Source organism: Sus scrofa, chromosome 2 (assembly GCF_054392235.1).
Source record: "Sus scrofa isolate SSC_HxYL_T2T_F1_AM1 chromosome 2, Sscrofa_HxYL_maternal_Yorkshire_Landrace_v2.0, whole genome shotgun sequence".
Classification (NCBI taxonomy): Eukaryota; Metazoa; Chordata; class Mammalia; order Artiodactyla; family Suidae; genus Sus; species Sus scrofa.
This window is the reverse complement of record NC_139384.1, coordinates 81,571,973-81,594,742: the sequence shown is the minus strand read 5'-3', so window position 1 is coordinate 81,594,742 and position 22,770 is coordinate 81,571,973. Positions and strand designations below refer to the sequence as shown.

At 51.2% G+C, this 22,770-nt stretch overlaps 1 protein-coding gene across 45 annotated transcripts in view; it reads right to left on the bottom strand.

Annotated features, from left to right (window-relative positions):
* FBN3 (fibrillin 3) overlaps positions 1 to 22,770 on the bottom strand; it is a 72,040-nt gene that overhangs the window by 24,867 nt on the left and 24,403 nt on the right. For 14 of the 45 annotated variants that reach the window (XR_014837644.1, XR_014837643.1, XR_014837645.1 and 11 more), the window contains 19 exons: positions 21,147 to 21,371; positions 20,894 to 21,019; positions 20,198 to 20,326; positions 18,829 to 18,951; positions 17,303 to 17,428; positions 16,946 to 17,068; positions 16,648 to 16,773; positions 15,565 to 15,690; positions 12,935 to 13,057; positions 12,624 to 12,746; positions 12,021 to 12,146; positions 11,764 to 11,886; positions 10,762 to 10,884; positions 10,277 to 10,438; positions 8,947 to 9,015; positions 7,818 to 7,943; positions 3,507 to 3,632; positions 2,981 to 3,130; positions 1,233 to 1,304 (listed from right to left, as the gene is read on the bottom strand). Coding sequence is in view for 37 of the 45 variants with exons in the window: in XM_085013006.1 (XP_084869132.1) it covers positions 1,233 to 1,304; positions 2,981 to 3,130; positions 3,507 to 3,632; positions 7,818 to 7,943; positions 8,947 to 9,015; positions 10,277 to 10,438; positions 10,762 to 10,884; positions 11,764 to 11,886; positions 12,021 to 12,146; positions 12,624 to 12,746; positions 12,935 to 13,057; positions 15,565 to 15,690; positions 16,648 to 16,773; positions 16,946 to 17,068; positions 17,303 to 17,428; positions 18,829 to 18,951; positions 20,198 to 20,326; positions 20,894 to 21,019; positions 21,147 to 21,371 (2,427 nt within the window). In the remaining 8 variants the exon portion in view is untranslated. Of the gene's footprint in view, positions 1 to 1,232; positions 1,305 to 2,980; positions 3,131 to 3,506; positions 3,633 to 7,817; positions 7,944 to 8,946; positions 9,016 to 10,276; positions 10,439 to 10,761; positions 10,885 to 11,763; positions 11,887 to 11,990; positions 12,147 to 12,623; positions 12,747 to 12,934; positions 13,058 to 15,564; positions 15,691 to 16,647; positions 16,774 to 16,945; positions 17,069 to 17,302; positions 17,429 to 18,828; positions 18,952 to 20,197; positions 20,396 to 20,893; positions 21,020 to 21,146; positions 21,372 to 22,770 lie in introns of all 45 variants that reach the window. The other 31 variants (XR_014837638.1, XR_014837639.1, XM_085012995.1 and 28 more) reach the window with 7 other exon arrangements.

Genomic DNA, 22,770 nt, shown 5'->3' with positions numbered 1-22,770 from the left:
GAAAGAATTACTTCAGGCGTAAAGCACGGGAACCTTGGGAGATGGGGAAGAAGGCTTAGGTTTGAGGGCGTGATTGGAGGGGAAGCAGATCTTATCTGCTCTGTTCCAACTGCTGACAATAAGGGGAACACACCCATGGGATGAAAACAACTGAAAATGGGCTCAGCAATCAAACACTGCAGAGCTGAAATCTGGCATGCAGGTACTAAATTGCACAAAACCTCGTTTAACTTAAAAAGGGAATGTTTTAGGAGTTCTCTTGTGGCACAATGGGTTAAGGATCTGGCATTGTCACTGCAGCAGCTTGAGTCGCTGCTGTGGTGTAGGTTCAATCCCTGGCCCCGGGAACTTTCATATGCTGCAGGCGCAGCCAAAAAAAAATAAGTAAAAAATAAAAAAATAAAAAGGGAGTGTTCTGACCCATGCAGCAACACTGCTGAACCTTATGGCAAGTGACATAGGCTGACACAAAAGGACGAATGCTGTATGATTCTGCTTCTATAATGTCCCTAGAAGAGTCAGATTCACAGAGACTGAAAGTAGGATGGGGGTTCCCAAGGGCTGGCGGAGGGGTGTGGAGAGTCAGTGTTTAATGGGGATGGAGTTTCAGTTTGATGAGATTAAAAGTTCTGGAGATGGGCGTTCCCCTGGTGGCTCAGTGGTTAACGAATCTGACTAGGACCCATGAGGATGCGGGTTCAATTCCTGGCCTTGCTCAGTGGGTTAAGGATCTGGCGTTGTTGTGAACTGTGGTGCGGGCCACAGATGTGGCTCGGATCCGGTGTTGCTGTGGCAGTGGCGAAGGCTGGTGGCTGCAGCTCTGATTTGACCCCTGGCCTGGGAACTTCCATATGCCGTGAGTACAGCCCTAAAAAAAAAAGCAAAAAAAAATATGTTCTGGAGATGGATGGTGGGGACAGTTGCATGACAATGTAAATGTACATCATGCCACTGAACTGGATATTTTAAAATGGTTAAAACAGTAAATTTTATGTTATGTGTATTGTAATAGAATTTTAAAAAGTGAATGCCAGCTTAATAAAAGTACTCTCGTTGCTCTTTTCAAAAGGGCAGGATTTGGGAACAAGGTTCCTAGCCTGGGGGGTTGGAAGAGTGAGGGTGGGGGATGGGGAGGGTGGGAGGGAAAGAACTGTCTGGGAGGGAAGAGCAGGGTCAGGGCTCTGGGGACAAAGGGACCTGGGGCTACAGGCAGGTGGGCAGCGGTCACTTACCAAGGGGCTTCCCTGTGTGGATGTCGATGACAAAGCCGGGAACCTGGTTTCCGCACAGGATCTGGTAATCCACTGGGCAAAGGAGAACAGGGGAGGGGGTGCTGGCTCATCTTCCGGACCTCCTTGGCCATCCCTGTAGCCCAGTGCTCACCTGGCCTCTGGTAACTGGTCCCTCTCCCTCCCTCCAGGTTGACCAGCATTGGGAGATTTACAGGCTCCACCCACCCATGCAGTGTGATCTTCTAACTCATAGCCACAACCCCTCTCATCTCTTCCCTCTGTGAATGCCACCAGCCTCGCCCCACTGTCCCCACCATAAAATCCAGACTCTTCAGTTTGGACCTCAAGACCTTCACCCTCAGCCCCGCCTTTTCTCCAACAGTAACTCCTGCCCTCCTGTTATACTGATTTCATTAAGTATCTGGATATGTCCTGGTAGCTCTGTCATGCTATGAGAAACTTGCACATGCTGTTCCCTTTGCTGTTCCCTAGCGCAGTCCACTTCAACCTTGAGGACTCACAGCAGCTGATGATGCAATTTGTTGCCCCCTCACCCCCCAGGAAATTCACTCTCTAATTGTATCGCACTGTTGACACCAAGATGCTGCTTGCCCGACCTTGATCCCCAGGTGAGTAGATGTCCCTGGACCCACGTGACAGACAAAGTCAGGCATGTGGGCAGCTCCACCTTTCCCTAGGTCCCTTCTCTGCTCCTCACTCATTCTTCTGTCTGCATCGTTTTGAGAATAGACCAATCTCAGTGGCCCCTAGGCCTAGTGTGGATTTCTGCCTCATCATATCCGAACTATACCTCAGATTCAAGTGCACAAGATTCAAGCAGGTGCCTAAGTCCCAGGACCTCTTTTGTGGGTGACATGTGATCTGTCCTGACCATCTCAGGACTAGACCTGGCTGTCTCCAGCTTCCTCCCTGACTGCACAGCTTGGATCTACCTTATTCTCATTTCCTAGAACCCAGAAAAGGGCCAGGCACACAGAGATACCCAATAATGACCCCTCCCCATCTCACTGCACTGGGTCAAACAGTGACCCCCACTCCTAAAGTTCATGCCCACCAGACCCTCTGAATGTGACCCTTTTCGGAAATCGGTTCTTTGTAAATACATTCAAGTTAAGGTGAAGTCATCCTGGGTCAGCTTCTAAATGCAAAGACTGGGACATAACTTCAACTCTTTGCTTTCATGGAAACAACTAGACTCAGAGTTCTCTGGTGGCCTAGTGGTTCAGCATTATCACTGCTGTGGCTCAGATCACAAATGTGGTGCAGGTTTGATACCTGGCTCAGAAACTTCTGCATGCCACCCATGTGCCCAGGAAAAAAAACAAAACAAACAAACAAAAAAAACAACTAGATTCATCTGGGAGTCCTAAGTGTGGTGTGCCTCCTTAAAACACTGAACTAGAGGAGTTCTCTTCATGGGTCAGAGGTTAACAAACTAGGATCCATGAGGATGTGAGTTTGATCCCTGGCCTTGCTCCATAGGTTAAGGATCTGGTGTTGCTGTAAGCTGTGGTGTAGGTCACAGACACGGCTCGGATCCCACATTGCGTTGCTGTGGCTGGGTGTTGGCTGGCAGTTGTAGCTCTGATTCAACCACTAGCCTGGGAACTTCCGAATGCCACAGGTGCAGCCCTAAAAAGCAAAAAAAAACAAAAAAACAAAAAAAACCCAAAAAACATTTCACTAGAAAGGACCAAGCTGAAATAGGGCAGAGAAGGGGCACTCACAGCTGGCGGGGGTCGGGCAGGCCTCACAGGGTCTATTCCAGGCCTGGCCAATGTTGTAGGAACAGCAGCACAGCTTCTGTGTCACGTTAAAGGTCAGCTCATTTCCACATGTGCCATTATACTGCCGGAAGCAGACGCTCTTCCTCATGTCTGCAGTTGGATTGGGGAAAAGGATGTAGGTTAAGCTACACCAGGGGAAGTAAGCCAGATAGGACGTCCATTTGAAAATTACTGTCTTGACTTCTCTTCCCCCAACACGCATGAGGGTGCCATTCACATGTTAGCATTTCTTGGGCAGTGCACAACCTGGGCAACCACCATTCCTGGCAGCCCTGGGTCCCTGAACCCTGCAGCCTTGTTCAGTGCCGCACACCAGCATCTCAAATACACTAACCCTCCCAACTCTCCTCCCACAAACATGTCTCTCCACACTCTTCCAAGGCCTGAAGACTCCAGAAGACCCCACCCCCACCCCCAGAGTGCTTTTTCCATGACTATCCATCTCCCCTGTCAGCACACTTCGTACCCATGCAGTTGTTGCCACCATTGACTTGCAGGTACTCCGCAGGGCAGACACACGTGTAGTTGCCCAGAGTGTTGTAGCAGGTGCCAGGACCACAGATGCCTGAGTGTGCAGAACACTCGTCGATGTCTGCAGGGGAGGGAGGAATTGTTTGGATAACTCCCCAGCCCAAGTCTGGCAAGCCACTTCACTATGCCCTTGAGTTTAGTTTCAAGGATAGCACAAAATGCACAGACATCTTAGAAATGGGGAAAGATACAACACGGTGTTAGGTGGAGGGAAAAGAATCTACTATGATCCCACTTCTGTTAAGAAAAAATAGGAGGAGTTCCCATCGTGGCGCAGCAGAAACGAATCCGACTAGGAACCATGAGGTTGCAGGTTCGACCCCTGGCTTCGCTCAGTGGGTTAAGGATCTGGCGTTTCCGTGAGCTGTGGTGTAGTTCGCAGACACAGCTCGGATCTGGTGTTGCTGTGGCTCTGGCGTAGGCTGACAACAACAACTGTGATTAGACCCCTAGCCTGGGAACCTCCATATGCTGAGACTGCGGCCCTATAAAGACAAAAGACAAAAAAAAAAAAAAAAAGACAAAATAGGAACCTGGGCTCATGAATTAATTACATTATCACCAGGAGTGTGGCAACCATGTGCATCCTAGTATGATACAATAGGAAGTAAGGGCCCCATGAAGAAATTTTTTTCCTTTCTTCCTTCCTTTTTTTTTTTTTGGCTTTTTAGGGCTACACCTGTGGTATATGTAAGTTCCCAGATTAGGGGTCAAATTGCAGTTGTCGGCCTATGCCACAGCCACAACCATGCCAGATTTGTGGCATGTCTGTGACCTATGCCGCAGCTCAAAGCAATGCTGGATCCTTAACCCACTGAACGAGCCCAGGGATCAAACCCACATCCTCAGAATGACAACATCAGGTCCTTAACTGGCTGAGCCACAGTAGGAATTCCCCAATGAACAACTGAAAAGAAAATTAAGAAAAAAAAAAAAAAAGAGAAAATTAAGAAAATAATTTCACTTATAATCACATCCAAAAAGGAGTTGGTAACTAGGATCAATGAGAGTGTGGGTTCAATCCCTGGCCTCGCTCAGTGGGTTAAGGATCCAGCATTACCGTGAGCTGTGGCATAGGTCGAAGACTCAGCTCAGATCTGGGGTTGCTATGGCTGTGGTGTAGGCTGGCAGCTACAGCTCCAATTTAACCCTTAGCCTGGGAACTTCCATATGCCTTCGGTGCAGCCCTAAAAATACAAAAAAAAAAAGAAAGGAAATTGAGAAAATAATTTCACTTATAGTAGTATCCAAAAAGGAGTTCCCATTGTGGCTCAGTGGTAATGAACCCTACTAGTATCCATGAGGATATAGGTTTGATCCCTGGCCTCCCTCAGTGGGTTAAAGGATCTGGCGTTGCCATGCGTTGTGGTGTAGGTCACAGATGTGGCTTGGATCCCGTGTTGCTGTGGCTGTGGACCCTAGCCTGGGAATTTCCACATGCCATGGGTGCAGCCCTAAAATGTGGGGGGAAAAAAATCCAGAAAGATTAAATACTTAAGAAGAAATTCAACCCGAGAGATGAAAGACCTGTACGTGGAAAACTACAAAACATTCCCGAAAAAAAAAAAAAAAAAATAGAGAGGACCTAAATAAATGGAAAGACATCCTGTGCACATAGGTTAAAAGACACATTATTGTTAAAATGGTAATACCCCCCAAATGATTTACAGATTCAATGTAATTCCCATCGAAATCCCAAAGATTTCTCTTTTTTTGGCACACATGGAAAAGCTGATCCTAAAAATCCTGTGGAATTGCAAGGGATCCCAAAGAGCCAAAACAATCCTGGGAAAAGAAAAAAAATGGAAGAGTCACTCTTCTCCATTTCAAAATTTACTGACAATGCTATAGTAATCAAAATAGTGTGGAACAGGCCTAATGGTAGACCTATAAATCATGGAATAGAATTTACAGCCTAGAAATAAACCCAAACATCTACAAGTCAACTGATTTTCAAATAGGGAAAGAAGAGTCTTTTCAAAAAATGGTGGGAGTTCCTGCTGTGGCTCAGCAGAAATGAACCCAACTAGTATCTATGATGATGCCAATTCTATCCCTGGCCTTGCTTAAGTGGGTTAAGGATCCGGTGTTGCCATGAGCTGTGGTATAGGTCGCAGATACGGTTTGGATCCCACGTTGCTGTGACTGTGGCTGCGGTGCAGGCTGGCAGCTGCAGCTTCGATTCGACCCCTAGCCTGGGAACCTCCTTACGCTGAGGGTGCGGCCCTAAAAAGGAAAAAAAAAAAAGTGAAAAGACAATCCACATAAAGAAACTCTTTGCAAATCACATATCTGATGGCAGTCTTTTTTTTTTTTTTTTTGTCTTTTTGCCATTTCTCGGGCCGCTCCTGCAGCATACGGAGGTTCCTAGGTTAGGGGTCGAATCAGAGATCCGAGCTGAGTCTGCAACCTACATCACAGCTCACAGCAACGCCGGATCCTTAACCCACTGAGCAAGGCCACAGACTGAACCCGCAACCTCATGGTTCCTAGATGGATTCGTTAACCACTGAGCCACGACGGGAACTCCCTGATGGCAGTCTTATAGCCAGCATATATATAAGAACTCTCACAGGTCAACAACAAAAAGACAAAACAACAACCCAATTTTTAAAAGGGCCAAAGTCTTGCACAGACATTTCTCTAAAGAAGATAAATATCTGGTCAATGAAAAGAGATGCAACCTCATTAATCACTGGGGAAATGAGATACCATCTCACAAACGAGGGGAGATACCACCTCACACCCAATAGGATAATATAATTTTAAACAATGGAAAATAACAAGTGCTGACAATGATGTGGAGAAACTGGAACCCTCGTATATTCCTGGTGGGAATACAAACTGGTGCAGCTGCTGTGGAAAAAAAACAGTTTGACAGTCCTCAAAAAGTCAAACATAGAATTACCACATTACTCGGTGATTCCAAGAGTTTGACAAGATGTTTGACAAGGACTGGCTACTGGAATTTGTGCAGTGCAAAATGAAAATCCATGTTCAAAGTATATGAAGAATTTCAGGATGGCAACAGCAGAGCATTAAACTACACTGGGGGCCCTTTGGAGTACAGGGCCCTTGAGTGGGAAAGCTGGGAAGTGCTTGCTGCAAGCCTGCAGCCCTCAAGGGCATGAACGGGCCTTGCAAGGCTCTACAGCCAAGGCCAATCTTCAGGCTGAAGTCCCCCTACTTTGTGACCGTCAAGAAATGCAGCATACCATCATGTTCGATGACAGAATTTTCCCTCTTTTTCCCTTGATATTCTACAGAATAGAGGAGGCAGGAGAGATAAGATATTTGTCCAGCACTTTGGGTTCTGACTCTGGTTTGAAAGCTCCCACCTCCATGTACAAAGGAAACTGATCTTTCAAGCTTAGCTCTCTCCCTTCCTTCACCATTTCCTTGAGCTCAGAGTGAAACATCTACTGTCCTTGTGTGCTGATGTCAGTGTCTGACTGCATGCAGGTGTTCAGTTAATACTGGGGTTTTTTTGGCTGCGCCCATGGCATGTGGACGTTCCAGGGTCAGGGATCCAACCTGTGCCACAGCAATAACCAGAGCCACCGCAGTAACAATGCTGGATCCTCAACCTGCTGAGCCACCAGGGACCTCTCTAATATTGCTGAAAGGAAGAGAAAGAACTGAATTGGTGGAGGGATGGATGGACGAATGAAGGAAGGAAAGAATTTAGAATATTGCCTCAAAAGAGCTCAAGTTCAAGTATCAGAATGGCTGGGCTCTAAGCCAGTTTCCGTAACTTACTGGCTGTCACAACTCCCACGGGCCTCAGTTTCTGCATCTGAAAAATGGGATCATAGTAGGACCATCTCTCTCATGAGGCTGTTGTGGTGAGTGAATGAATGACAAATGCGTGTGCTCAGCACGGTGGTGACACACAGTCACAGACCCCAGTCACCTGCTGATTGTTATCAAGACACAAGAGGACAGCGAGGAGACAAAGGAAGGGATGCATAAAGGAAAGGTGTGGCCATTCCTTTGATGTCTTTCTCTTCCCACTCTTAGCTCTGGGCCTTGAGCAGCTTATGCCCAAAGGAGGAAGGGCATGGCTGCTGCAATAAAGCCAGGTCATTTCTGAGTCGGAAGGAGGCTGGGGGTCAGGCAACGGGGAGACAGGGAGGAGGCGGCAAGGCGGGTGAGCAGACCCCGAGAGGCATGTCAGGACCCGGTACCTGAAGAGGAGGTGTGGCTGGGCAGGAAGGCAGGGAGGGAGAGGTGGGTTCAAGCTCACCCTCACAGATGCGGGTGTCCTCATTGAGGTGGTAGCCGGGTGGGCACTGGCACTGGAAGCTGCCGAAGGTGTTCACACAGTCGCCCCCCTGGCACAGGCCTGGCAGCTCCTGGCACTCATCAATGTCTGTCAAGAAGTGAGGAAGTGATGCTTGGAAGCTAAACCCAAGCAGAGGATTCGGGGGACACCCAGGTCTTGCCCTGGGCTCTTTAGGACCTTGGAGAGTCAGCCTTGCTTCTTTAAGAATATCTAAGAGCTTGTGAAGAAAAACTAATTTGGACTGAAAGATGGAGGCAAAAAGTGCAAATACAATAAAATTTATATAATTCAAAATCCTCTTAAAAGAAAAAAGAATATCCAAGAGCTGGTGGATATTTGGAGGGTTCAGGTCAGGACCTCTCTTGGAGGGCTACACTCAGACTTTCTTGGGTCAATGTTACCCTGAGTTCGTCCTCTTTCCCTTCATCAAATAGTCCATCCTTTCATCCATCCCAAAGACCCCTCTTGATGGAATTCTTCAATCTCATTAGCCCCTATGGATAGACGAATGGATGGGTGGATATGAAAAGCAATGGATGAGTGAATAAGCAAGAGTGTGAATGGACAAGAAGACAACTGGGTGAATGGATGGGTGGCTGAGTAGGTGAAGAGATAAATGAATGGATGGATGGGTAGTTGAGCAGATGGATGGATGGACAGATGGACATGGGAGGATGGATGTGTGGATGGGTAGATGGATGGTATGAAAAGCAGTGGATGGGTGAATAAGCAAATGGGTCAATGAATGAAAAGATAAATGAGTTAATGGATGGGTAGGTGAGCAGTTGGATGAATGAGTGGACTGTGGATGAGTAGATGGATAATGGAGCATATTTGTCTATGTTTGGAAGGAGAGGAGGAGGAAGGATGGATGGATGGGGAATGGGTGTATGGGTGGGTAGATGAGAGATGGATGGATTGATGGGGGCTGGGGGCTGGATAGAAGGATGAATCAATAAATCAACAGGTGGAAGATGAGATGGCGGAGAGGATTGTCCCCTCACCCACAAGCCCAACTCTGCTTCTTGGTGAGGGTGGCATGGAAGGTCAACTAATGGGTGTACCGATGGACGGTCTACCAGGAACTCACCTTCCAAAATGACAGTGATGGGATTGGGCCGGAAGCCCTCACCCCCCGGGCACAGGGTTCTGTACTCAGCTGCAAGGGAAACAGGTTCTTATGAGGGCTGTGCAGTGGGGCATTTGGGCCAAGTTCAGGGGAATCAGGGAAGGGAGGTCCCCTAAAAAGGGCTCAAGAGTGGGTCCTGCATCTCTTTACTACAGAAACTACACCCCCTTACCTCCTCAGCCTCTTGGTGCCAAGAGACATTGGTCCAGTCCTGGAGAGCCTGTGTGTGAGTGTGTGTGTGTGTGTGTGTGTGTGTGTGTGTGTGTGAACTTGTGTTCACATTCAACATGTGAGCAGATGGATCTTGAAGTAGCTGGCAGGTGGGGCGGTTAGGGAGAAAGGATTCTTTGTGATCCAAAACCAGACTCTGGAGTGACCACATTTCCCCCAAGAATGGAAGACACTAGGAGTTCCTGTTATGGCGCTTATGGCACAGTGGAAACAATCCGACTAGGAACCATGAGGTTGTGGGTTCGATCCCTGGCCTTGCTCAGTGGGTTAGGATCTGGCATTGCTGTCAGCTGTGGGTTAGGTCTCAGATGTGGCTCAGATCCTGCATTGCTGTGGATATGGCATAGGCCTAGCCTGGGAACCTCCATATGCCATGAGTGCAGCTCTAAAAAGCAAAAAAAAAAAAAGGAAGAAAAAAGAAAGGAAGACCCTGGATATATATATATACCCTGAACAGATGGACAGGTGCTTCCCTGTTTCACACCTGAGGACTTTGCACATGCTGTTCCCACTGCAACACACACCTTTCCCCCTAGTCTGCCTAGAAAACTCCTATTCATCCTTCAAAACTCATTCAAGCCCCTGTTCTGGGAAGCCTTCCTTTATCCCCTTCTCTTCCTTGGTTTCCTCCTGATCCATCACTATGCCTCAAACAGACCCTTGGGATAGCTCTACTCTCAAGAGTCCAGGGATTATTACTGGTTTACAGGTGAGAGGCAATATGCAGTGGCTGTGGTTCATCCTTCTCAAGGTCTCCACCCCCTAGTACAGGGCACAGGGGAATTCTCAATGTTTGTCAATTGACTGAGGAAGCAAATGAATATAAATACACCAAGAATCTGCAGGAAGAGATGGCAGAAGGAGACTTTAGGAAGAAGCCTAGACGATGAACTGCTGAGAATGTGCTGTGGGACCCAGGGCCAGCTTTTCACCCTCTCTGGTTCCCAGGGTCCCTCCTTTAGCAGAGATGACCCTCTAAGCCTGAGGAGGCTGGGACCAGGGCTAGGTCTCTGCCTTCAACCCCCACCCCAACCCTGACCCCTGCTCCCCAGAGACTCACTGGTGTTGGCCATTGGGCACAGCTCACAGGGGTTACCCCAGGCCCGTCCCAGGGAGCAGCAGCAGGACGCTCGGGTGACGCCAACCCCAATCTCAGCACTGCAGGAAATGCCACCATCTCCTCGGTCATGTGTGTCCAGGAAGCAGTTCCCGACTCGGGTGTCTGAACAGGCAGAAAAGGATGCTTAGCAAATGATAGGTGAGAAATGGGGTGTGTGGGTGCGTGTGTGTGTGTGTGTTTTCAGCTCTGTACAACTGTGTGTGCACGAGTGCCTATGTGCGCGGCTGTATAATTTTGTGTGGGCACATATGACTGTGTGAGTGCCTGTCTGTCCAGAACAAAAGGCTGTAGCTCAACAGATGACAGGGACAATTGCTCTGGTCAAGGGCCCGTTTTTCAGGAGCAGATAGATTTGGGTGACCCAGGGCATGGCCCTGCCCAGTGCACTGCCCCCACAGCCCCACCTGGAATGGAGTGGTACTCACCCACACAGCCCACCCCACTGGGGTTCAGCTCAAAATCCTGAGGGCAGTTGCACTGGTAGCTGCCAGGGGTGTTGACACACAGGCCATTGATACAGTTCACAGGGTCTGCACACTCATTGACATCTGTGCATTGGGGATACTGTCAGCAGGATCCCTCCCTTGTCCCACTTCCCTCCCGCCTTCTTCCTGGGAAGTCAAAGCCCTGGATGTTGGGGCCCAGGTTTAGGAGCAAGGCCATGTCCTCCCCTCGAAGAAAGCCTGTGGGGACAGCAGTGTCCGGGGTCTGCCCTGTCCCAGGCGACTCCACGCCCTCCTCTGCTCTGTTCTACTTGGCCTGGAGTTGTGACCTTGGCAGCTCTCCCTACTCCAAATTCCATGACCTAACATGCAAAACCCAATATTTTGAGCTGCAGGCTGGCAGACTGTAAGCTGTGGGCTCCAGGAGTTCCCCTGGAGGTCTAGTGTTAGGATTTGGCGATTTCACCACTGTGGCCAGGGTTCAATCCCTGGTCTGGGAACTGAGATCCCATGTCAAGCCGCTGCACATCACAGCCCCCCTCCCCCGCCAAAGTATGCTGTGAGCCAAATCCAGCCCCCCATCTGTTGGTGTAAATAAAGTTTTATTGGCACACAGGCACGCCCATTCATTCACAGATCACCTATGTCTGTTTCTAAGCTACAAGGCAGAGACGTATGGCTAAAAACGGAAAGTATTTACTGTCTGGTCCTTCCCTGAAAAAATCTGCCGACCCTCATTTGAAACACACAGGCGGGAGACTATTATGATGGCCATGGTGGAGGGAGCTTGCCTTTGTTGATTCACTGCCTTTATTCAGGGGATGATAGCTGGCAATGATGAAGGTTAAGGGAACAGGAGCACTATCGGAGATGGGGGTCAGACAAGCAACCCTCCCCCCAGGAGAGGACATTTCAGAAGAGATCTATGGGCAATGAGGGAGTGAGCCGCCTCCCCCACCCCGCACCACCCTGTGGACCCCACACCTGTGCAGTTGCCACCACTTCGGTCCAGCTCGTAGCCCTCATCACAGACACAGCGGAACATTCCTGGCAGGTTCTCACAGATCCCGAACACACAGAGGTTCCCGAGAACACACTCGTCCACATCTGGGGGGTGATCTCTCCCAGGTCAGCCCAGCCCTGTGTGGCAGCCCACTCCTGCCCCGCCCCCAGTGTCAGAGGCTCCCCACTCCCACCCCTGCGGGCTCTACCTGAACCACCAGGGCAGCCCCAGGCCTCACCCTGGCAGGCGCGCTGGTCCTCTGTGGGGTTGAAGCCCATCTCGCACTCACAGCGGTACCCACCAGGGGCATTGAGACACTGCCCGTTCTCGCAAAGGTCCACGTTCTCCGCACACTCGTCCCTGTCTAATGGGACCCGAAGGCAGAGAGCTGGGGGCCAAGTGGCCAAGACCCATGCAGGATGGGCAGGTGACCCTGGTCACTAGAATCCTTCACTGTCACCTGGGGTTCCAGGGAGCTGGCAAGTAGGCAGGGGGAACTCGGACCCCAACTCAGTGGGCAGGTGACCAAGTCAGGGCCAGGGAACAGATAGGGAACCTGGTCACTCAGGATAAGGGGTGCAGCACCACTGGGAAGTAAACAAGTGTTCCTGTTCCCCACATCCAGCAGGTTCCATGCATTCAGAGTTCAGGGGAGAAGACAGCCGCCAGGGACTCAGGGCCTGTCTTGTGGTCTCCAGGGCTGAAGGCAGATCCTCTCCAGCACCCATGGAGCAGTGGGTAGATCAGCGTGAGCTGGGAAGCAGCTGACCACTGTGGCCACCTTGGCCTCCAGCCCCCACGGCTGCCCCTTTCGCCCTCCCAGCCCACTGCCCAGCCTCACCTTCGCAGGAAAAGCCATCCCCAGTGAAGCCTGGGTGGCAGCTGCAGCGGTAGGAGCCGGGGATATTGAGGCAGTCAGCTCTCGGGCTGCACCCGTGTTCCTGGAAGGCGCATTCATCCCGGTCTGCAGAGGATGGAACCCCAAGCCCGCCGGGGTGGGCATTAGGGGGCTGCAAGGAGCTGGACCCTCCAATCTTGGCCCTAACCGGCCCCCAAGGACATGCCCAGCCACCCCAACCCTGCCGCCTGCCTCCCCATCCATCCCACCTACCTCTGCTGCTCTGCCCAGAGCTCCTGCCCCCAGGCACTCACCGTGGCATTCGAAGCCATCCCCCACCCAGCCTGGCTGGCACCTGCAGCTGAAACTCCCAGGGATGTTGAGGCAGGAGGCATGACTGTCACAGCTGTGTCCCCCAAGCTCACATTCATCCAGATCTGAGAGGAGAGGGACCGAGGCATAGGAGGGGCAGGACCAGGAGAGGGGGTGGAGGATGCAGCACCCCCAGGAGGCCAAGGCCTAGTAGAAATAGGGCTTTGGGTACAGGATGGGGAGACAGTGCAGGAGCCAGGGAAAGAGCAAGACCCCTCCCTAAGGTTAGGGCTGGCCCCCAAATGCCTCCCACCACTGCAGGAGCTTCCACCTTCATCAAGAGCCCAAGAGGAAAACCTGCAAACCCAACAGGCCATGACTCCAAGCAGCCCCTGGGAAATGGTCTGAAATGGCAGCATGAGAGACTTGGCGTAGACATTAAGAGTAACTGTCCTGGAGTTCCTGCTGTGGTGCAGTGGGTTAAGAATCTGACTGCAATAGTTAGGGTCCCTGCGGAGGTGCAAGTTCAATCCCTGGCCCAGCACAGTGGGTTAAAGGATCCTAGCTATGGCGTAGGTTGCATCTGTGGCTCAGATTCAATACCTGGCCTGGGAACTTCCATATGCTGAACATGACCATTAAAAAAAAAAAAAAAAAAAAAAAAAAAAAGGAGTTCCTGTAGTGGCACAGTGGGAGCAAACCTGATTAGGAACCATGGGGTTGTGGGTTCAATCCCTGGCCTCGCTCAGTGGGTTAAGGATTTGGCATTGCCATGAGCTGCGGTATAGGTCAAAGATATGGCTCGGATCCTGTGTTGCTGTGGCTGTGGTGTAGGCTGGCAGATGTAGCTCCCATTTGACCCCTAGCCTAGGAACCTCCATATGTCGCAGGTGCAGCCCTAAAAAGCAAAAGAAAAGAAAAGAAAAATTTAGAACAACAAACTCTATGAAATCATGGTTTTGATAATCTTTTTTCTTTTTTTTGTCTTTCTGTCTTTTTAGGGCTGCACCCATGGCATATGGAGGTTCCCAGGCTAGGGGTTCAATCGGAGCTACAGCTGCCAGCCTATGCCACAGCCACAGCCACACCAGATCCGAGCTGTGTCTGCAACCTACACCACAGCTCATAGAAACGCCGGATCCTTAACTCACTGAGCGAGGCCAGGGACTGCACCTGCAACCTCATGGTTCCTAGTCGGATTCATTTCCGATGCTCCGCGACAGGAGCTCCCCCAGTGTTCTGTTTTCCAGTGTTTGTTTCTAACATGCAATATGGATGGGGAGTTTGGGGTTGATAGATGCAAACTATTACTTTTAGCAATAAGGATAAGCAATGAGGTCCTACTGTACAGCACAGGGAACTATATCCAATCTCTTGGGATAGAATACAATGGAAATAATGTGAGAAAAAGGATGTATATATATGTATGACTGGGTCACTTTGCTGTACAGCAGAAACTGATACAACACTGTAAATCAACCATACTCTAATTAAAAAAAAATGACAAAATAATTACGGCAAATAGAAATATGTTCTCCCCCAAAATAGGTTTAAATCCTAATGCCCAGAACCTGTGAAGGTGGCCCTTTTTGGAAATGGGGTCTTTGGAAATGTAACCAAGTTAAGATGAGGTCATCCTGGTTTACAGTGGGTTCCAATCCAGTGACCGTGTCCTCATAAGAGGGAGATCTGGACATGGAGAGGAGATGCCCCGGGATGACGGATGTGGAGACCGGTGTGATGCCAAGGACCAATGGCCATCACCGGAAGTGAGGAGAGAGGGATGGGACAGAGGCTCCCTCTGGGCCCCCAAGAAACCATCAACCCTGCCGACACCATGATTTCAGACTCTGGCCTCCAGAACTGTTGTTCTAGAGAGGGAGAGATTTCTGTGGTTCTGAGGCACCAGGTCTGTGGCCCTGGGTAGCTAAAACAGGAACTATTGGAATGCTCCATGTTCATCCCTGTACAGCCAGAAAGTATTAGGCTCGAAGGCTTTGGGAACTGCTGTGGATACTTAGGGATCCAGAGCTTCCCCCACCCCTGCAGAGGTGTTAAAGGAGCCCCAGGGGCATGTGATTGGGTCCCATTTGTTTTGGGGGTTTTTTTGGCTAAGCCTGCGGCATGTGGAAGTCTCCGACCAGGGATCAAACCTGTGCCACAGTTGCCACCTGCACCATGGCTGCAGTAGCACTGGGTCCTTAGCCTGTTGCACCACATAGAAATTTCCGTTTGGTACTAGAGTTGCAGCTTGCGGCAACACCGGATCCATAACCCATTAAGTGAGACCAGGAATTGAACCCACATCCTCATACTAGTTGGGTTCTTAACCAGCTGAGCCACAATGGGAACTCCTGGTTTGTTTTTATTTGTTTCGTTTTGTTTTGCCAAGCCCATGGCATGTGGAAGTTCCCAGGCCAGGGACCGAACCTGAACCACAGCAATGACAAACCGAAACCTTAACCACTAGGCCACCAGGGAATTCCCTGGATCCTAATTTTGCTTTAACACAAGGCCCTATCAGTGGAAATGTGTAAGAATGAGGTCTGGCCATGCTCTGCCCTGAGGGATGGGACAGATACAACCCACGAGCTGGCCGGTCTGGGGTCCCCTCCCATGCTCGCTGGCTCACCAGAGCAGCCTGTGGCTCCCTTCCTGATGACGTAACCCAGCTGGCAGTGGCAGACAAAGGAACCCCTTGTGTTCTCGCAGTCCCCGTGGAGACAGATGTGGGGGTTCAGGTCACACTCGTCCACGTCTGTGGGATGGCAGGAGAGGAAGCAGGGGAGGGTGGGGGTGCATCAGCATTACTGAGTGCCCTGACACGTGGGTCTCGTGTTGGGGGTCTCTTGGCCCACCTTTGGGGTGGGGAGTTCCCCTGATCCACCAGTGGGCAGCTGTGAGCACTCGGTCAACATTCTCCCTCACATATGCTGTGAAACACACCAGACGTGCATTCTCCAAAGGATTTTATAGCCCAATACATTTAGAGGATTCTGAGTTTAACTAGATTTTTTTCTCCAACAGTCCTTTTCAGAGCCTTTATGCCAATATGGATCTGCAAGAAGAGGTGGAGGAGGCAGCATTTCCTATTTCACTTGGTCCCAAGCCCCCTTTCTTCAGTGCTTCCTAAGACTCTTGTGATCTGGAATGCTTTATGCTGCACTGGGCTGAACACATCTCCCTGGGAGGGTTACATTTTTACCGCCTGGTATTTCCCCATGGTGGCCTCAGCTCTGTCCTGATGGGGCACCCAGGACACATTTGCTGCCTAGGCTGAGCCAGGAAAGGATGGTGATCATGGCCCAAATTGGGTTCTTAAGCAGGGCTCAGAGAACATAGTGTATTTCCCATCTCGCTCACCTTCCCCTGCATAAGACCTCATGGTCTGCAGCAATCTTATAATGTGGCCCTCAGAATATGGTACACATCTTTGGATGCACTAGGTACACAATAAGTGTTCAATAAATGTACTTGAGAGAACAAAGTTCCAGGGTCTCTGCTGCTGTGACTGAGATTCCATGGCCTGGTGCACAGGCTCTGGGCATAGGTAGCCAGGGACAGACCACCAAGTGCCAAGCTGCGTTTCCCCTACCTGCATGGGACGGGAAAGGGACCTGGTATCTGCCTTGCCCACATATGCCTCCCTGTGGAAGGTCTGATGAGTGAATTGTGAAGCTGCCCCCTCCACCAGTATGTGGTACCAGCTCCTTACCTACACATGTCCTCATGTCCAGTGTGGCTACAAATCCGTTGTAGCAGAGGCAGCGGTGACCCCCAGGCTCATTGGTGCACTGGCCGTTGTCACAGATGTCTGGGTTCTCTTCACACTCATTCACATCTGGGGAAGCAGGGTGGAAATGGGCAGCCGGTAGGTAGGTAGGGACAGAGGGAGACCCTCAGGGACCCTGCCGAGAGGTCACTTGTCTTATCCTGGTTCTGGCTGGCTTCTCCTGGGCAGGGCCAGGTTGGTCCCCCATCCCAGGTGGAGGGACAGGACCATGCCCACCCACCTGCACATGCTCTCCCGTCTGGCATCAGAGAGTAGCCCTGTCCGCAGCTGCACTGGTAACTGCCCTCCGTGTTAACGCAGTGCACTTGGCAGCCACCGTTCCCAGCACGGCACTCATCCGTGTCTGCCGAGGCAGAGAGAAGGGTGGGGCGGGGTGCGGAGGCATGGACAGTTTGAGGGGCGGGGTGGTGTGGGGCAGGGCGAGGTGTGAGCAGGGGCAAGGGGTGGGGCAGACAGAGGTCAACCAGTTGGCTAACTACCACTGGGAGGGCAAGAGCAGGGGCTGGGGCAGAGGCTCGGAGGGACTGCCATGGATGGTGGGGGCCATGGCTGGGGCTGGGGACAAGCGAGGTCTCACCCACGCAGCCCTGGAGGTCAGCTGTGCTCTGGAAGCCGTGGTGGCAGGAGCATTGGAAGGCACCAATGACATTGACACAGTGGCCGTGGGGGCACAGGCCATCACTCAGGGAGCACTCGTCGATGTCTGTATGGGAGCATGTGGTTGGAGGTGAGCAGCAGGTGGTGGGGGGGGCCCCAGAGAAGGAGGGGCCTGTACTCAGCCACCATCTGCACCACCCGGAGACACTGGGTCACGTGTGCATGCCCCCATGGGTGTGAGCCTATTCCCACAAACGTACTTTGCCCTCCTACAAACGCACACCAAAACTCAGATCCACATGCACACCCATGTGCACGCTCACGAGACTCACCCAAAACAAACCCTCAAAGACACCTTTAGCAGACACACTCCCTGATCCACACACCCACGTACACATTTACATGGCTGCACGCAAACACACCTCCACACCCACTCACATGCAAAAACAATCACCCTTAGTAGACACACACCTTCACAACCTGATGCACACCTCACACAGGCTCACAAACACAGATCACACCCACTCACAAATGAACACACTTAGGTACATACTCACACTTTGAGTGTGTATACACACCCACTCACAACTGAACACACTCAGATACACATTCACACATTTACACTCACACCTTGTATAAATGCACACTCAGATACACACTCACACTCGTATCCACTCAGGAAGACTCACAATCTTTGCATGCATTCACATGCAAATGCACTCCCCCTGGACAGACACGCACATCCACATGCACTCACACAGCTCCATCCACAAGCACACTCATCTGTGTGCAAACACACATCCACATACTCTCTCACCAGCTCCTGCAGGTACACAAATAAACACTCACATCCCAGGGTTCCTTCATGGCTCAGCTGTTAAAGAACCTGACTAGGATCCATGAGGATGCAGGTTTGATCTCTGGCCTCACTCAGTGGGTTAAGGATCTGGCGTTGCCGTGAGCTGTGGTGTAGGTTGCAGACCCAGCCACTATCCCGGATCCTGTGTTGCTGTGGGTGTGGCATAGGCCATCAGCTGCAGCTCCATTTCGACCCCTAGCCTGGGAATTTCTATATGCCACAGGTGCGGCCCTACAAAGCAAGAAAGACAAAAAACACTCACATCCTTTCACATGAGAACACTGGTCCTTGCATAGACACACACTCGCAGACTCACAAACAACCATGCATATACACATTCTTGTACAGACTCATCCAGATACTCATCTGCACACCTGCATGCTCACACAGACACACAAATACACCCACTCATAGTCACATTTCACACAGATACAGAGACCCACACTCACACACTTGCTTTTCCATCTTCACCGTCACAAAGACACACATGCAAATATGCTCTCCCCCTACCTCACACATGCAACCACTCACATGCATAGAGACTGACACATATGTGCATGCAGGTACTCAGGGAGATGTACAAGCAGGTACTCAGGGAGATGTACAAGCACACACTCTCATCATTCCCCCACACAACCCACACTCACCCTCACAGGCAGTGCCCATGGCCAGCGCATGTCCAGGGGGACAGTGGCACTCATAGCTCCCGTCTGTGTTGGTACAGGTGCCTCCCCGGCACAGCAGCGGGTCCCGGGCACACTCGTCCACATCTGGGAGTGTGGAAAGAGAGGGAATTTGAGGTCACTGACCTGGGGAGGGTGTGATGTGGCTCATGGGATGTGGCTGTGCCCCTCCCCCGCAACTGGCCCTGTCACCCTGGCTGAAGCTGAAAGTGCCTGGAGGCTTGGGGCTTGGATGACCCAGGAGGGAGGAGCTCAAGCTGGGAGGGAAGCTGGAATTCTCAGAAGAACTGGGAACAACAAAGCTGACACTCCTGGAGATACTGCAGGGGGCCCTGAGAAGCGCCCCATCCCCCAGGACACAGTGAGAAGGCAAAAGGGAACAGGGGGACCTCACCACCTACCTTACCACCCTCCTCCGACTCAAGCCTCATGTGCCTCCTTCCACCCCAGGGCCTTAGCACATGCTGTTTCCTCTCCCACCTAGCCTTCCACACAGCAGCCCCTTTTATCCCTCATGGCCACCCCAGGGCCTTTGCATGCACTGTTCTTTCTCCAAGCTGCTGTTCAGCACCTCTTCACCCCAGTTACACCCACTCTCTCAGCCCCACAGAATGGGACACATCCCTGGGGGTCTACGCCCCATAGGGCCCTTTCAAATGCTTCTGACGGTGGCTGTTTATTTTGCAATTGTCTGGGGGTTTACTTTTATTAACACCTGTCTCCCTCTTTCGTCATGAGCTCCGAGAAAATGACCCTCTGCTGCCAGGTCCCCCCGGTACCCCTGAGTAAATGCACGTGAAATGTTCTCTGAAGAAATAAAAAAGCAAAATAGGAGTTCCCGCTGTGGCACAACAGGATTGGCAGCATCTCTGCAGCGCCAAGACACAGGTTCAATTCCTGGCCCAGCACAGGGGGTTAAAGGATTTGGTGTTGCCACAGCTGCAGTATAGGTCACAACTGTGGCTCGGATCTGATCCCTGGCCCAGTAACTCCATATGTGTGGGGTAGCCAAAAAAAAAAAAAGTGAACAAAAGGGGAAGAGACAGAGGCTCCTCTCTCCTGGGCCCTCTCCTCTTCTCGTGCTATACCTGCCCTGGGAGAACCTGCTGAAACCTTGCTCCTCAGGCTTCTCATCTGAACACCAGACCCAAAGTCCGGCAGCCTGTGGAGACACCACCACCTAGCACCCACACTTGCAGTGTCCCAGTTGGATCACTGCTTCTCCTCACACCTGCCCCTTCTACCTGCATGCATCTCAGCAATGCCATCCCTCCATCCCTCAGCTCGGCCCCGAGACCTGCGGGCATCATTCCTGCCCTGGGTGGCTACCTACCCATGCAGTTTTTCATTAGCATGAAGCCACTCTCATAGCCATGGAAACACTCGCACTCGAAGCTTCCTGGGGTGTTGACACAGGTGCCCTGGCCGCAAAGGTCCGGGGAGATGTGGCACTCGTCAATGTCTGGGGAGAGAGTGGACGCAGCCAGGCCTCCATATCTGCAGACACTAGGGGCCACATGAGAGCCCCAAGCTGACGAACCAAGCCGGGGAAATAGGAGGTGCCATGACTGCACTCCAGACAAGGGCAGGGAACGTCCTCCCAGCCTGGAGGCCCCGGGAAATCAACTTCGCCAGCCCTTCCTTTTATAGCAGAGATCACCAAGGTCCAGAGAGGGTGGCGACCTGCCCTGGGTCACACAGCAGGCAGGCAGGTGGGACAAGGCCAGTTCTTGTTTTTTGTTTTTTTGTTTTTCCTTTTAGAGCCACACCTGCAGCACATGGAAGTTCCTGGGCTAGGGGTAGTATCGGAGCTGCAGCTGCCAGCCTACACCACAGCCACAGCAACGCCTGATCCTTAACCCATTGAGTGAGGCCAGGGATTGAACCCACATCCTCATGGATACTAGTCTGCTTCTTAAGCCACTCAGCCATAATAGGAACTCCTGGTTCTTATTCTTTAGGCACCTGTAGTTCATGGCCTCTAAACCCACATGTGCCCCCCGACAAGGAGGCAGAGGCAGGCACATACCTGTGCAGTTCCTTTCCTGGGCATCCAGGGCGAAGCCCCCTGCACAGGAGCAATGGAAACTGCCCACAGTGTTGCGGCAGGTGCCCTGCGCACACAGCCCAGGGAAGGCTTTGCATTCATTCACATCTGCAGCATGAAGCATAAAACATCAAACTGCCCCGATGTCCTTGCTGTCCCAAACAGGCTTCCCGCCTCCAGGCTTCTGCCATGCCATGCCCTCTCCCGGTCCTCCAGGCTCCGTGCCCAAACTCACCTTTATAGAAGGGCCGGCCTGACAGGAAGTCCCGGCTGGCAAAGCCCAGCCCCCGGGGACACAGGCTGGCAAACGCCGCGGACTCTGGCTTGGGGCACGCCTCACATGTGGCCCCCCACGCAGCTCCCACAGAGCAACAGCAGACATCCATCCGGTACTTGCCAGGCAGGGCAGCCCCACACTCATCCTCATCCCAGCGCAGGTAACAAAGCTCCAGGCGCACGTCTGCAAGGAGGGGCAGTCACCTGTCCCCACCTCTGCCATACCGTGCCTACCAGGACAGGCATTCACGCCTCTCTGGGTAGCACCCATCTGAAACTTCCTCACCAATCAGAATATGGAACTGGGAGTGACCCTCACACCCTGAGATTCAATGTCACCCAACAGTTACATTTTCATAATGGTATAAACCAACAGCTATATTTGAATAACGGAATAATTCAAAAGTTGCATTTTTTTGTCTTTTGTCTTTTTAGGGCTGCACCCACAGCATATGGAGGTTCCCAGGCTAGGGGTCTAATCGGAGCTGTAGCTGCCAGACTACGCCACAGCCACAGCCTCCACAGCATCATGGGATCTGAGCCGCGTCTGCAACCTACACCACAGCTCATGGCAATGCCTGATCCTTAATCCACTGAGCAAGGCCAGGGATCGAACCCACAACCTCATGGTTCCTAGTTGGATTCTTTTCCACTGTACCACAACGGGAACTCCCCAAAAGTTGCATTTTAATAATAACTCACACTGGGAGGTGCTTGCTACGTGCTGGGCACTGTTCTTGAGCTCATCGAAACATTTCATCCTCAAAATAACACCAAGAAGAAAATATTATCATGCCCATTTTACATACAGGAAAACTGAGGCAGAGAAGGGTTAGGTATCTGGCCTGAGGCCACACAGTAAGAGGTAGAGTGGGGTTCAAGCCCAAGCCATCTGGCTCCAGAGTCTGTGTTTAATCTGTAAAACTCTCTCAGAACAATCTGGGAGCAGATAAGCCTTCCTTAACACCGGACAAGGGTCTATGACCAGGGTTGGCTAACCATGGCCCAGGGTGCCAGCTGCCTGTTCTTGTGAATAAAGTTTTATTGACACACAGCCATGTCCACTGGTTTCTATATTGTCTGTAGCTACTCTTACACTACACAGCAGAACTGCAACAGACTGTGAGGCCCCCAAAAGCCTAAAATATTTACTCTTTGGCCCTTTGTGGAAACAGCTGGCTGATCTCTGGTGTAGGACAACTCTTCATTCTTTTTTTTTTTTTTTTTTGTCTTTTTGCCATTTCTGGGGCCGCTTCTGCAGCATATGGAGGTTCCCAGGCTAGGGGTCGAATTGGAGCTGTAGCCACCAGCCTACACCAGAGCCACAGCAACATGGGATCCGAGCCGCGTCTGCAACCTACATCACAGCTCACGGCAACACCAGATCCTTAACCCACTGAGCAAGGCCAGGGATCGAACCTGCAACCTCATGGTTCCTAGTCGGATTCGTTAACCACTGAGCCATGACGGGAACTCCCCAACTCTTCACTCTTTATCAAAGTAACTTAGGTTTGAGGGGGTCAATGTGAAGATGAGATCCTGTTATAGAATCTTTTTTTTTTTTTTTTTTTTTTTGGTGGAAT